Raw genomic sequence first — 13,579 nt, 5'->3', positions numbered from 1 at the left:
ATGTATTCACAGTCATGAAAAGAATATGAAAATATTCTCCCCTTTCCAACTGAATGTCTGTGTGAGACCACATTCCTTCACATACTTCGGCTAAAAAACATACAGAAATAGATTAGTATAAAAGTAAATATAAGAACCCAGCTATCTTCTATCAATCCAGTTATTTAAACTACTTGGAAAAATAGAAAATAATATCAGTCTTCTCACTAATTTTTTTTTGCTTTGGAAAAATATATTTTCTTATGAATATGTTATATTGGTTTATTATTTTAAGTAAATATAGTTTATTATCAGTTTATTAAAGAAAAATATCTGCTTCATTTCTGTTGTGGTAAATGTTCATAAATGTACATCATATAAACCAAGCTCTTTGGGGTCCTCAGTAAGTTTTAGAGTGCAAACCAGAAGTTTGAAGATAGCTGCATTGAGCCCATGTCCATTTGCTCTCCTGGTTGCTGCAGTTTGAACTATAAGAAATCTTTTCCAGACATATCAGTTGGCCCGAGAGTAAATGACTAAAGGCCCATTTTCAGATCTACTTCTCACTTTCCCTTCGTTGAGGTGAAAAGCATGCCATGTCGGTAATTACAGCACGTACAGTGTGGAGATGTTGACAGTATTTTATCTCTCCCCCCGGGCTCTTTGGTTTCCACCCCACTGAAAATTCTTTTGAGCCTTGGAGTGGGGCCCATGGCTGCACACTGCCCATTTTTAGCCACTGTCCTCGAAGGCTGATTTCATGCTGAGGCAGTGGTTGGTTGGGGACTCTGGTGGCCATATTATTTGTCAGAACTATTCTCCGGGTCACAAACATTTTTAATTAAAGTTGTCCTATAAATAGCTTATATTCATTTCCTCTGGCTCTCACAAGTCAGTGGAGACTAGGAGTGATCAGCTTAGGTCAGGACATCTAGCCAGATGAGGTAAATGAAATTGAACTTGAGGGATTAAGTATACTGCTTTTGAAGATAAATGCACTGCCCTTCCAGAGAAGGTGAAATTTGTTTTAAATAAATACCTAGAAAGCATTTTTCTCCTGCACTGGTGGTTCCTTTACATTTTTTAATAAGTGGAGTTAATCATTCTTTGAAATTTACAGTCAAGTGAAAGGACAAGAAAGACAGATATTGAAAACATTTTTCATAGAACCCGAGTCTGGAGGCTGCCCTTGGGGATACCAAAGGCACAGGAATGTGATTACTTTCTCTAGACATGGATGGTCTTTTAAATCGCATTACTTCTTTGGACTTTGAAAATTGCATTTCTAGTGGAGACCCAGCTCATAAATCCAAAAATGGATTTTAGATGAAAAAGTGATCTCTTTGCCTTTTTGGAGCAGCCAGGAGTGTGGGGAAAAAGTAAAATTAAATCAGGCACAACAGTAATGGCACTTGAAAGCTCTTGTTTTTGACTTCAGCAACTTAGAATATGAGGACATCAATTTTATTCCTTTCAGGAAAAATATCTTTCAACTCTCTCACAGTTTAGTTATAAAGATATTTTTAAGATCTCAAATAGCACAGATTTTTTTCGAGCACATTTTCATATTATACAGTTGCTGGAGTTAATGGTAACCTGCATTTCCTGGCATTTGGAGAATCTATTAAACACCAGTCTGGGTGTCACTCCTGTTTGATTCCCAAGCACCTTGCTTTTGTGACTCTGTCCCCAGCCATCACAGTGTCTCCCTCTTGCCCAAATCTCACTGTCTTGTCTGTGAGGGTAGGACTGTCTGTTACCCACTCTTCTGTCTCTGCTATATACTTGACACGTGGGTGGTGCTACTACTTATACCCCTGGGAGACAGATGCCCAAGACCTGGGGAGGACTGAAACAAAATGCTTCTATTTAAGGAGCTCAAAGACAGCTACGGAATACAATTCAATGTGATCAGGGTAGTAAAGAGGTAAGTGCACCGATCTCGAGCCCAGGTTCCCTGGTATCGTTACTGTGGCCTTATCAGGTGTTACAACCCGGTCCCTGTGGCATTTCCCATCAAAGCTCTTTAGTTAACCCTATATGAGAAAAAGTAAGTAACCTGAATGTTTTTCCTTTTAATTTTTTTTAATCATCTCTGATACAGAGGTCAGTAAACAATTTCTTAGAGGCCAGAGGAACAATGCCCTGGCTAATCTGAACCTGGGTAACCATTTCTTTAAAATCAAGATTTTCTTCTGTTATGACCAGTGTTAGTGTTTGATACTAATGCCATCTCTGAATTTAAACGTGCTCAACAAATACTACTCCTAGTAGTAGTAATAAGGGTAGAGGCTGACATGACAAAGTGCTACTTGCTAGGCATTGTCCCGAGGGCTTCAACTGTTTTAATCCACTTAATCTTCAGAACAACCTTCTGAAATAGGTTATTCCTTTACACTTGGCAACATAGAGGGGAAGTAAAGTCATAGGGACAGTAAATGGCGGGGTTGGGATTCCAATCCATGTGCCAAGCACTGGCAGCCCAATTCTTTTTTCTAATTTTATTGATGTACAGTTGATTTACAATGTTGTATCAATTTCTGCTGTATAGCACAGTGATTCAGTCGTGTGTGTGTGTGTGTGTGTGTGTGTGTGTGTGTGCGCGCGCACGCGCATGGGTGCTAGGTCACTTCAGTCATCTCCAATACTTTGTGACCCTATGGACTGTAGCCCACCAGGCTCCTCTGTCCATGGGATTCCCCAGGCAAGAATACTGGAGTGGGTTGCCCAGGGGATATTCCTGACCCAGGGATCAAATCCATGTTTCTTATGTATCCTGCATTGGCAGGTAGGTTCTTTAGCACTAGTGCCACCTGGGAAGCCTCTCTCTATATATATAAAAACATTTCCCTTTTTATATTCTTTTCTGTTCTAGTTTATCATGGGATATTGAATGTAGTTCTTTGTGCTATACAGTAGGACCTTGTTGTTTATCCATCCTATATATAATAGTTTGCTTCTGCTAATCGCAAACTCCCATTCCTTTCCTCCTCTCCTCCCCTACCCACCTCCCCCTGCCTTGGCAACCAAGTCTGTTCTCAATGTCTGTGAGTCTGTGTCTTTTCTGTAGTTACGCTCATTTGTGTTGTATTTTATATTCCACATACTATAGTGATGTCATATGGTATTTTGTCTTTCTCTTTCTGACTTACTTTGCTTGGTATGATAATCTCCAGGTCCATCCACATTGCTGCAAATGGTATTATGGTGTTATTTCATTCTTTTTGATAGCTGAGTAATATTCCACTGTATAAATACACCACATCTTCTCTATCATTCGTCTGTCAATGGACATTTAGGTTGTTTCCATGTCTTGACTATTGTAAATAGTGCTGCTATGAACATAGGGGTACATGTATCTTTTTAAATTATACTTTGTTTGGATATATGCACAGGAGTGGGATTGCTGTATCATACGGCAAGTCTATTTTTACTTTTTTGAGGCACCTCCATATGGCAGCCCCGTTCTTAATCACTATGCTGTGCTTTCTATAGTAATTACTGAAAACATGTGCTGAATGAATGGGCAAGTGCGTAAATATCCAATACTATTCTCTATTAATTCAATTGGGATATTATGTAATTTGTGACTTGCCTGTCTCCATTTAACACACACACATGTACACTCACCAATTTGTGAGACCTTCAGTGGGTGATGGGGCTTCCCAGGTGGCACTAGTGGTAAAGAACCCACCTGCCAATGCAGGAGATTTAAGAGATGAAGGTTTGACCCCTGGGTCAGCAAGGTCCCCTGGAGAAGGGCACGGCATCCACTCCAGTATTCTTGCCTGGAGAATTCCATGGATTCTGGAGGAGCCTGGCAGGCTAAGTCCATAGGGTGGCAAAGAGTCAGACACGACTGAAGCGACTTAACGTGCACACACACAGTGGGTGATATCTTCATCAAGTTTTTTTTTTTTTCTTCAATAGATTGAAAAGAAATAGCTTGAGATTTTTCATTCATCTTTGAGTTTTTTTTGTTTTAGTTTGACAATTCTTTTGAGTTTAGCCATTAGAAAACACATTTTTAGAAACATGGAAATCCATTTTTGCTGCAGTATGGATTTGCAGTTCAAATAAGAGAAATTTGCCAAATTTAAACCACACCTTGTTCCCTAAATGGTACTTAAGTATGTAGATTAAGAGAGATGGCATTGGTCATTCTACCAAGAGTTAAGTGTCTTTGCCTTTCTGTGTCAAATCAGATTTAGACATCTTGACTTCTTGTTCAGTACTCAGGGCATTTTTACTCACAAGCTTAAGGTGTCATGTCTGAGAAAAATGGTGCTGTCATTCCCTTTTCCTGTGTCTGTTTGAATGCTTAGTAGTAGTAACTTCTGATAAAATTATGGACAGTGTCCATGATCAGAGCACACTAAAGGAAAAGTTGCTCTGTGTTTTATGCCAAACCATTGCCTTTCACCTGACATTCATAGCAGTACTAGGAAGTGGTTTACTTGTGAGTTATTGTTAGAACCTGAGTGGCTTTGAGTCATTAATTAGCCATTACCTTCTATATTATAAAAGAAAGTGTGACATGACAATCTCAGATGGTTGTGGAAAATGTGCCTAAAAGCTAATTCAGAATTACTGAAGTGTGTTAAAGTGGATCATTAGAGTAGAAAACCAAGGCAACTGGAAGAAGATCTGTTGAAGCTGTGGCAATTGATGTGGGCCTTGCCACAAAGGGAGGAGTTGCAGGTGTGCCTTTGAGGGACCCTGTATTCCTATTGGAAGGATGCAGCTCAGAGATGGATAGTGGAGGGTGATAAGGGAAGTAACAAATGGTTTGGTAAGCTATAGAAATTTTTTTTAAAAAAAGATAGGCAAGTTCAGTTCAGTTCAGTCGCTCAGTCGTGTCCGACTCTTTGTGACCCATGAATCGCAGCACACCAGGCCTCCCTGTCCATCACCAACTCCCAGAGTTCACTCAGACTCGTGCCCATCGAGTCAGTGATGCCATCCAGCCATCTCATCCTCGGTCGTCTACTTCTCCTCCTGCCCCCAATCCCTCCCAGCATCAGAGTCTTTTCCAATGAGTCAACTCTTCGCATGAGGTGGCCAAAGTACTAGAGTTTCAGCTTTAGCATCATTCCTTCCAAAGAACACCCAGGACTGATCTCCTTCAGAATGGCCTGGTTGGATCTCCTTGCAGTCCAAGGGACTCTCAAGAGTCTTCTCCAACACCACAGTTCAAAAGCGGCAATTCTTCGGTGCTCAGCCTTCTTCACAGTCCAACTCTCACAAATCCCTCCCATAATCAGCATCAACCTCCACACCCACTTCCTTCAAAAAATTCTCCCCTCAAAATCATACAGTACAGGTAGGAGAGCTATCCATGCAAATGCAGCTGTTAGACAAATAGCCAGGCCTCCCATGAGTTTGAGCAAACTCTGGAAGATAGTGGAGGACAGGAAAGCCTGGCGTGCTGCAGCCCATGGGGTCACAAAGAGTCAGACACAACTTAGCGACTGAACAGCCACCATAACCCTGTCTCCCAGTGAGATCACCCACCTCAGAAGACATTCCTATATGAATGGATCACCTGTTTTCATCCAGAGGGTTGTTGGGATGGAAGGCATCCAATTCAAACATCCACTTTCAGTCTTTTTCTGTAGGGCAGATCCTTTCAGATGTTCAGTTCAGTTCAGTCACTCAGTCGTGTCTGACTATTTGCGACCCCATGAACTGCAGTACACCAGGCCTCCCTGTCCATCACCAACTCCTGGAGTCCACCAAAACCCATGTCCATTGTGTCAGTGATGCCATCCAACCATCTCCTCCTCTGTCATCCCCTTCTCCTCCTGTCCTCAATCTTTCCCAGCATCAGGGTCTTTTCAAATGAGTCAGCTCTCCACATCAGGTGGCCAAAATATTGGAGTTTCAGCTTGAAAATCAGTCCCTCCAATGAATATTCAGGACTGATCTCCTTTAGGATGGACTGGTTGGATCTCCTTGCAGTCCAAGGGACTCTCAAGAATCTTCTCCAACACCACAGTTCAAAAGCATCAATTCTTCTGTGCTCAGCCTTCTTTATAGTCCACTTCTCACATCCAAGATGTTGCTTCTTAGTAAACATCAGCTGGTTTGTGCTGAAGGAACTAAACACAAGTATGATATCATTGATATCCATGCAGTTGACACTGACTTTAACTCAAAGTAAATAGTGTTTGATCTTGGTGCCTATTGCATAGCAGATGTTCAGTAAGTTATTTTCTGCTTTTCCTATTTCTGTTATTCAGTTTATTGCTGATTAAAAAAAAATTCTCTCATGTATTTTTCTTTGTTCTTTTTTTAAGGAGAGATTTAAAGAAGCTGAGGAAATATACCTGGCTGGAATAAAGAAATGCCCAGACAGTTCAGACTTACACAACAACTATGGAGTTTTCCTAGTTGATACTGGTGAGATTAAAGAGAACCTGTTGAGATGAGATAATACTATCTAACAAGCTAAGTGGCAATCCACCCAAATAATGCTTCAAAAGTAGAACTCACTGGGCTTGGCAGGAAACTCACATTGACAGTCCCATTGTACTTGCTGTCAGTTTTCTAAATCTTCAGTCTCAGTTTGGTAAAATCTGCCCCATTCTTATAATCAGATCATTCAGGAAAACTTCCCAGGTGGCCAGAAAGTGGCCTTGATGGTTTAACGAGTAGCTGTCTCCTTTGAATAGCATTTATACAAGTTTATAAATCTATAATGATGAACTGTTCTCTACCATGATGCAGAAACTGCCTCTGAATCAATTTACTGGCAGATGGTAAATACTTTTCTACAGCTGATTTAAAAGTCTCTAGAATTATTTCATTGTTCCTTATGTGATACTAAGGAACTGTTCCATTATAATTGATATAGTCTTATAGAACAGGTGCTATATAAAATATACTTGCTTTGTCTCATTTAATGTAAAACTTTACTGGGCAGGGATTCTGTTTTCTTTATGGTTTGCACTCCCACATACTGTTGGCGTGTGTTGAATACTTAGAAAGGATGAAAAGATACTTGAATTTAATACAAAAACACCACTTTGTTCTCATTAACTATTAGACTACCTTCCCTGCAATCAAATTCAATTTTAATTATTTTGTCGATATGAAATGCTCAAGAGGGTTTTTATTTTCTAGGATATTTGAAGCTCTTCTGTTCCATAGGACATAAATTTACATTCTGATAAACCTAGGAAACATCCCTTATTTTTGCTTGTAAAACAAAATTGTTTCATGGTGCCACCTGCTGGTTCCTTAGCAACATAATAATAAATTAGGTATCAAAAATTTTACAGAAAAAGAATAAGAGATCTAGCCTGTTGGCCTGATCTAGCCCTCTTCCTTCAACAACAAAATATCCCACCCCAACCCCCAAATCTAACCACTGTATACCTTTCCACACTCCCACTATATTCATGCTTTTGTACTGGTATTATTCTCCCTCTCACCTGTGACCTATACATAGACCCTTACACATGCAGAGGTTTTTTTTGGCACCTCCTGGTCAAACTTGCATTCAAAGAAGATAGACTTGGGAAGATGTCTGTGCAAGTAAACACACCATGTAGAACTTTAGACCCTTCCACAATTCATTCACTTACATATAATTTCACAAGGAAGGTTCTTTGGGGAATCTCATCAGACCAGAAGGACTTGATTCTAGTTCTGGCCTTTATCCTCACTTGCCCTGGGATTTTTGTTGAGTTTCTTAATTTCTTTGCACTTCTGCATCTATATCTATAAAGTGATAATATTTTTTAATATCACTTAAATCCCAAGACGGAGAAGGCAATGGCACCCCTCTCCAGTACTCTTGCCTGGAAAATCCCATGGATGGAGAAGCCTGGTAGGCTGCAGTCCATGGGGTTGCTGAGGGTCGGACACGACTGAGCGACTTCACTTTGACTTTTCACTTTCGTGCATTGGAGAAGGAAATGGCAACCCACTCCAGTGTTCTTGCCTGGAGAATCCCAGGGACGGGGTAGCCTGGTGGGCTGCCGTCTATGGGGTCGCACAGAGTCGGACACGACTGAAGTGACTTAGCAGCGGTAGCAGCAAATCCCAAGAGGGAACTAAGTGCTTTCAAAAGACAGCTAAATAGGATCAAAACATCTGCAAAAATCATATGAGGTTGTTTAACTAAAAGGTTCTAAAATATATAATGCATTGGACAAATGCAAGTTGGTCTTATTATTATTATTAAAACCCCATTCAATAAATACCATCTAAACAAAAACATACTATTTAAAAAGATATTTTCAAAATACAGCAACTGCCTTATTTAAAGGAGTGTCTCAGTCACTAGGTTGCAGTAGAATAATTGTAATAGACCCTCAGAGGTTGCTTCAGGACAGTTTTCTTTCTATCATAGCACATTCTCCTTTGAATATAGTGAGAAGCAACAGTATCTTGTGTAAATAACAATCACTGATAATTTCAAAACATCCTATCAGCTAGGGCAATAGCCAAAAAACACTTTGATGAAAATAATATATTTAATAAAATAAATAGGTTTTAAGTGAAAATGAATAGTGAAATGGTCCAAAGTTAGGTGGTGGCAAGAAGGTAAAATGTGTGCTAATTTACAAACTGAATAATTTGATGGTATGGCTGCAAGAAAATTTATCATTACCAGAAGAGAAATTAAAAGAGTTCATATGTTAAAAAGAAAGAAAAAGAGTTGGTCTGTTTTATAACAAAGTCATGCTCTGCTCTTACCAACCTACCACTGGTTGCAGGCTTTCCAGAGAAGGCAGTGGCCCATTACCAACAGGCCATCAAACTTAGCCCAAGCCATCATGTGGCCATGGTGAACCTGGGGAGGCTCTACAGGTCACTGGGAGACAACAGTGTGGCTGAAGAGTGGTACAAACGGTAAAGGTCCTATTTTTTACTTTGTAAGTCACCCAAAGTCCCTGCAGTTGGCCATCAAAGTCTTAGTAATTTGGAACACATTCTTTCAGAATATTAGCAAATTTTGCCAATGCAGGCAAAACAGATTCTCCTCTCCAGAGAACAGTACCATAAATGGTACTATGAGGATAAATGATATCCTGATAAATGACATTTTTGCCTGCTGGTTAAAATATGGTGCTAAACCAAGTTTGGAGTTTAATTCTCATTTTAGTTAGTCCATTGTTTTCTGAAGCTATGGACTTAACAACCCAAACTACAAATAGCAATTTTAAAAATGGATCTAAATGAAAAACTTGCATACACAAGCCTATCTCGGTGAATGGAAAAGATCCTTGGGGCCCAATTTACATATTGCTAGGTCACTAAAAACATTCTTATAGTCAGAGGATGGCACCATGATCTTTTTTTTTTTTTAACATTCTTCTTGATATAAAAACAAAGACCAGGTGGGAATAGCCTCAAACCATAGACAGTGGTCCCTTATCTAAATTTCAACCTTTGGAAATGTACCTATTAGAAGAAAAATGTCCATTTGTTTCCTCAAATTCAGTGCCCTGCAGGTAGCACGCAAAACTGAGATACTGTCACCTCTGGGAGCGCTGTATTACAACACTGGCAGATACGAAGAAGCTTTGCAGACTTACCGGGAAGCCGTGGCCCTGCAGCCTTCCCAAAGGGAACTCCGCCTGGCACTGGTGAGTAGACAGAGGAAAGAAAGAAGATGGAGAAGAGAAGAAATGCATGGCATGCAATATAGGGAGCTGTAGTTAGTAAGCCTCAGAATGGGAACTAGAATGCTATACTCTATCCATTTAATGAATATTCATATTTAACCAGTGTTAGACGCATTCACCAAACACATGGACCCGAAAGACACTTTTATGTTTTTTTTTAAAATAATTTCAAACCTACATAATTTTGCAAGAATTCTATATAGCCTCCTGCACATTCTTTCACCCAAATTGATAAATTTTTAGCATTTTGATGCATTTATCACCTTTCAAGTATATATGTATGTGTGTGTACATGTATGTATGTGCGTATTTAGATATTATGTGCATCTACATATTATTAATACATGTTATTTTTTTCCGGAGCGACGTGAGGTTATCGATCTCTTAATCTTTACTTTATTTCAATTTTGGGATCATTACTCTTCTTTTTCCTTAGATTTACAGTAAAACAAACTTGTTTTCTTGTTTTAAACACAGTGTTCTGTTGAAACCATAGGGGAAAATTTCTCTTTCACATAGTCAACTTGTTTAAAAAAGGCACAAGTCATTTCACTGAATGACTCTGATGTTCCAGCCATGCATGCACAAATGCAGGCATATGCCTACATAAAGAAACAGACAGCAGAAGACTAAAGCCTATTGTTAATAACTGTGGGAAGTCAGCCCTCTCTGTGTGTCACAAATAGACGCTGAGCACTTTTGTGGGAAATGTTCCCTGAATGATTTCTTTGATAAGATGATAACCAAGTGTTATCTAAGCCAAGGTCCGTGTGGTTTTGCAGGCTCAGGTTTTGGCTGTGATGGGACAGACAAAAGAAGCTGAAACGATGACCAGTCACATTGTGTCAGAGGAGACCGGGTGCCTTGAATGCTATCGCTTGTTGTCCGCCATCCACAGCAAGCAGGAGCAGCATGACAAGGTAGAGAGCACACTGTTTGGAATTGTCTGTGTTCAGGGTACAAATCAGGTATAGCTGATGACCCTCCAGCCTGCACTCTCACAAGGGCGAGCAGTCTTGATCATTATTCCTTGGCACTTTTCATAGATACCTCCTTGACTGCTTAGACAACCCCTTGAAATGTTGTTTTCTTGGTTTGTTCTGGGTCTGAAGGTTTCATGTGGGGTCATCTCAGTTTGTTTTCAGCTAACTCAATAAAGACTACCATTGGTATGTTTTATAACTTTGCATGTTCCCTCAAATATATCTTATAGAATCCTTGTAACAACCCTTTAAGGCACGTCAATGGCCCTGTGTTGCAACTGTACTGTTTATCTTCATTTTTAAGTCATATAACCAGTAGATTCATGAACTGATTTGACAAAATATTTATCAAATGGGAATAAAGTGGTGTTGGGGAAAAAAAACACAAAAATTATTTCCCTTGTCCTCCTGGAGTTTACAGTCAAAGAGGAGACAAAGGTTGAACAAGTAATCACAAAACTAGCGCAGAATTATAGTTGTGCCCAGTGATGTCGTGAAGAGCAGCATGGTCCCTAACGCGCATATCCAGGGAACCCGAATAGTCTGGGCGGTAGGGTTCTCTATAGAGTGACGTGAAGTTGAAGTTTGAATGAAGGATAGGAGTTATTAAACAAAAGGGCAGTGAGTAGCATTCCAAGCAAGAAACGGCACATGAAAAGGCCCCAAGTCAACAACGAATGGCCCATCTGAGGGATGGGCTTGAGGGAGTAAGGGGCGTGTGAGATGTAACCACAGAGGTTGCTGGGCACTCTGTCCTAAGGCTTGGGACCAGGACAAGGGATACTGCAAGAAGCTTTGAGGCTTTAAGGAGAAGAGAGGCTTGTCAGGTTTGTGTTTTGAAGGGATCTCTGGCTGCAGGGTGTGGGGTAGTGGGTGCCAGGGGCAGAGTGAGCACCAGGCCCCGAGATGAGGCTGCTGGAGTGGTCCAGACGGACATGTGGCCAGGGCAAAACATCCAACCCCAGATGTGGTTTCAATAGGATCACACAATGTTCCTGTAAAGTGATCAGGGATATTTCATTGTCACTAACATAAATAGGAAACCTGGATTATAGGGAAATTATTTGGTCAGGGCTGCATTATTCCTCAATGAGAACATCAGATAAAATGAAGAATGTGCTTTGATCATCACTCACCACACTAGCCAATACATAAAAACAAAAAGAATGAAAGATATCGTTTAAGTTAGTTCTTCTTTATCTAATCTACACTTATTGTGTCTTAATTTCCAACCTATACAGGCACTTGATGCTATAGACAAGGCTCTCAAGCTGAAACCAAAGGATCCAAAAGTTATATCTGAGCTTTTTTTCACAAAAGGAAACCAACTGAGAGAGCAGAACCTGCTGGACAAAGCTTTTGAGGTATAAACACTTAATAAAATTGTTATTAAATTCATGGATTAAAATTAATACTCTCTCAATCTTTAATGAAACATATACTTTGAAAGCTAAGATCAATGGCATGTTGATAGAGTAAATTTTCTGATTAATTGACATTGTAAGTTTATTTTTTAAAATAATTGAGCCTCTGGTTTTTGACCATTAGGAGTTCTACAATACCGCCTCATTGTTTTCTGAATTATCACCTTTAGCTTGATGTTTAAAGCATTCCACATTTTGCCCTCAAGTAAGCTTTCCCCTCTCTCTCTCTCTCACTCCTTCGCTCTCTGTCTGCCTTCAGTAACCCTCTGTTTCAGCTAGACTGGTGCCCCAAGGAGCTTTGGCATTCCACATGTCCTGTAACACCGTCCACCCCATCCACCAGTCCCTGCGGAATCCCACGCATCCACCAACACAGGCCTGTGTCTCCCTCAGGGAGCCCTCCCTACCATCCTTTCATCCAGTGACTTGTTTCCTATGAACTCCTAAAACACTTCCTGTCTCTACCAGTCATTTGAAAGCATCATATATTGTGTTGTTAGGTGTCTCTCTCTCTCTTCTCCATCTCCCCATCCTCTCCTTCCTCTTCCCTCTGTGCACATGCACCAGCGCTGGTTAGCTCCCTGTTTCGACTGCATTTTCCTTGTGGAAAGGACTGCTTCCTTCTGTGTTCTAAAACATAGTATGTTGCATCTTAGGGATGCTCAATGTGTGTATCTTTGAATGAAATTGATAACCCACTTTGAAATAAAAAGACATTTACAAGCATAATGAAATGTTACAGAAATGCCATATATTTTCCACAATAAAGCCACAGGTTATAATTAATGAAGTCATAAAATTATGCAAAAAAGTAAAATTTCAAATGATAAGATTGTTTTTGAAAATAAATGTAAGAGGCTTTTAAAATATTATTGGAAAAGCACGTAAAGATATTTGGAGAAACTAATTTGAATGTGAATGTTAAAACAGAAATGGTGGCTTATCTGAGCAGAAACTGAATTCTTCTCTGCCTTATGAAACTTTCAATGCTGTCTTTCTTTAATTATTTATAACTTACATGATCATTTGTAGGAGTACTTATATGGTATGTATATCTGTCTGTATTTTATATATTGTATTAAAAACAAAAGTATTTTCTAGTTACTTGACTAATGGATTAAATAGTCATTATGGCTTGATTTGTGAAGAGTAGGGGTAAAGCTATTGGCCAATAATAGCAGCTACAGTGTTAGTTTTTTAATGTATAATTCACATTTATTATAATCTTCACAACAATCATATAAGAAAGACATGCTCATTGTCTTCATTTTATGACTGAATTGAGACTCAGAGCTTTTCTAACTTTTTCAAGGTCATACAGAGAATAAGAAATAAACATTTTATTCTGCTGATAAAAATTAACACAAAACATACTCTTCAGTTTACTTTAGCAACTTTTTAGCAATACAGTTTCTTAACATTTGCTTCTTTCTCCTCAAACTGAAGTAGAGAAGTGATGGACAGTTTCTAGTTATTTATGGATCTGTTCAGATAGATTCTTATTCAGGAAAATAGCAAGGAACATTAATAGATACACATGGATACTTAGCTTTGT

At 39.5% G+C, this 13,579-nt stretch overlaps 1 protein-coding gene across 1 annotated transcript in view; it reads left to right on the top strand.

The window, feature by feature from the left end:
* Positions 1–13,579, top strand: part of LOC120858525 (protein O-mannosyl-transferase TMTC1) — a 302,518-nt gene that overhangs the window by 279,143 nt on the left and 9,796 nt on the right. The window contains exons 14-18 of the mRNA XM_040234631.1: positions 6,279–6,381; positions 8,706–8,841; positions 9,434–9,578; positions 10,400–10,537; positions 11,842–11,964. Coding sequence (XP_040090565.1) covers positions 6,279–6,381; positions 8,706–8,841; positions 9,434–9,578; positions 10,400–10,537; positions 11,842–11,964 — 645 coding nt within the window. The remainder of the gene's footprint in view (positions 1–6,278; positions 6,382–8,705; positions 8,842–9,433; positions 9,579–10,399; positions 10,538–11,841; positions 11,965–13,579) is intronic.

This window comes from Oryx dammah, unplaced genomic scaffold (genome assembly GCF_014754425.2).
Source record: "Oryx dammah isolate SB20612 unplaced genomic scaffold, SCBI_Odam_1.1 HiC_scaffold_29, whole genome shotgun sequence".
Lineage (NCBI taxonomy): Eukaryota > Metazoa > Chordata > Mammalia > Artiodactyla > Bovidae > Oryx > Oryx dammah.
Note: the sequence above shows the minus strand (reverse complement) of the source record. Positions and strands in the feature narration are given on the sequence as shown.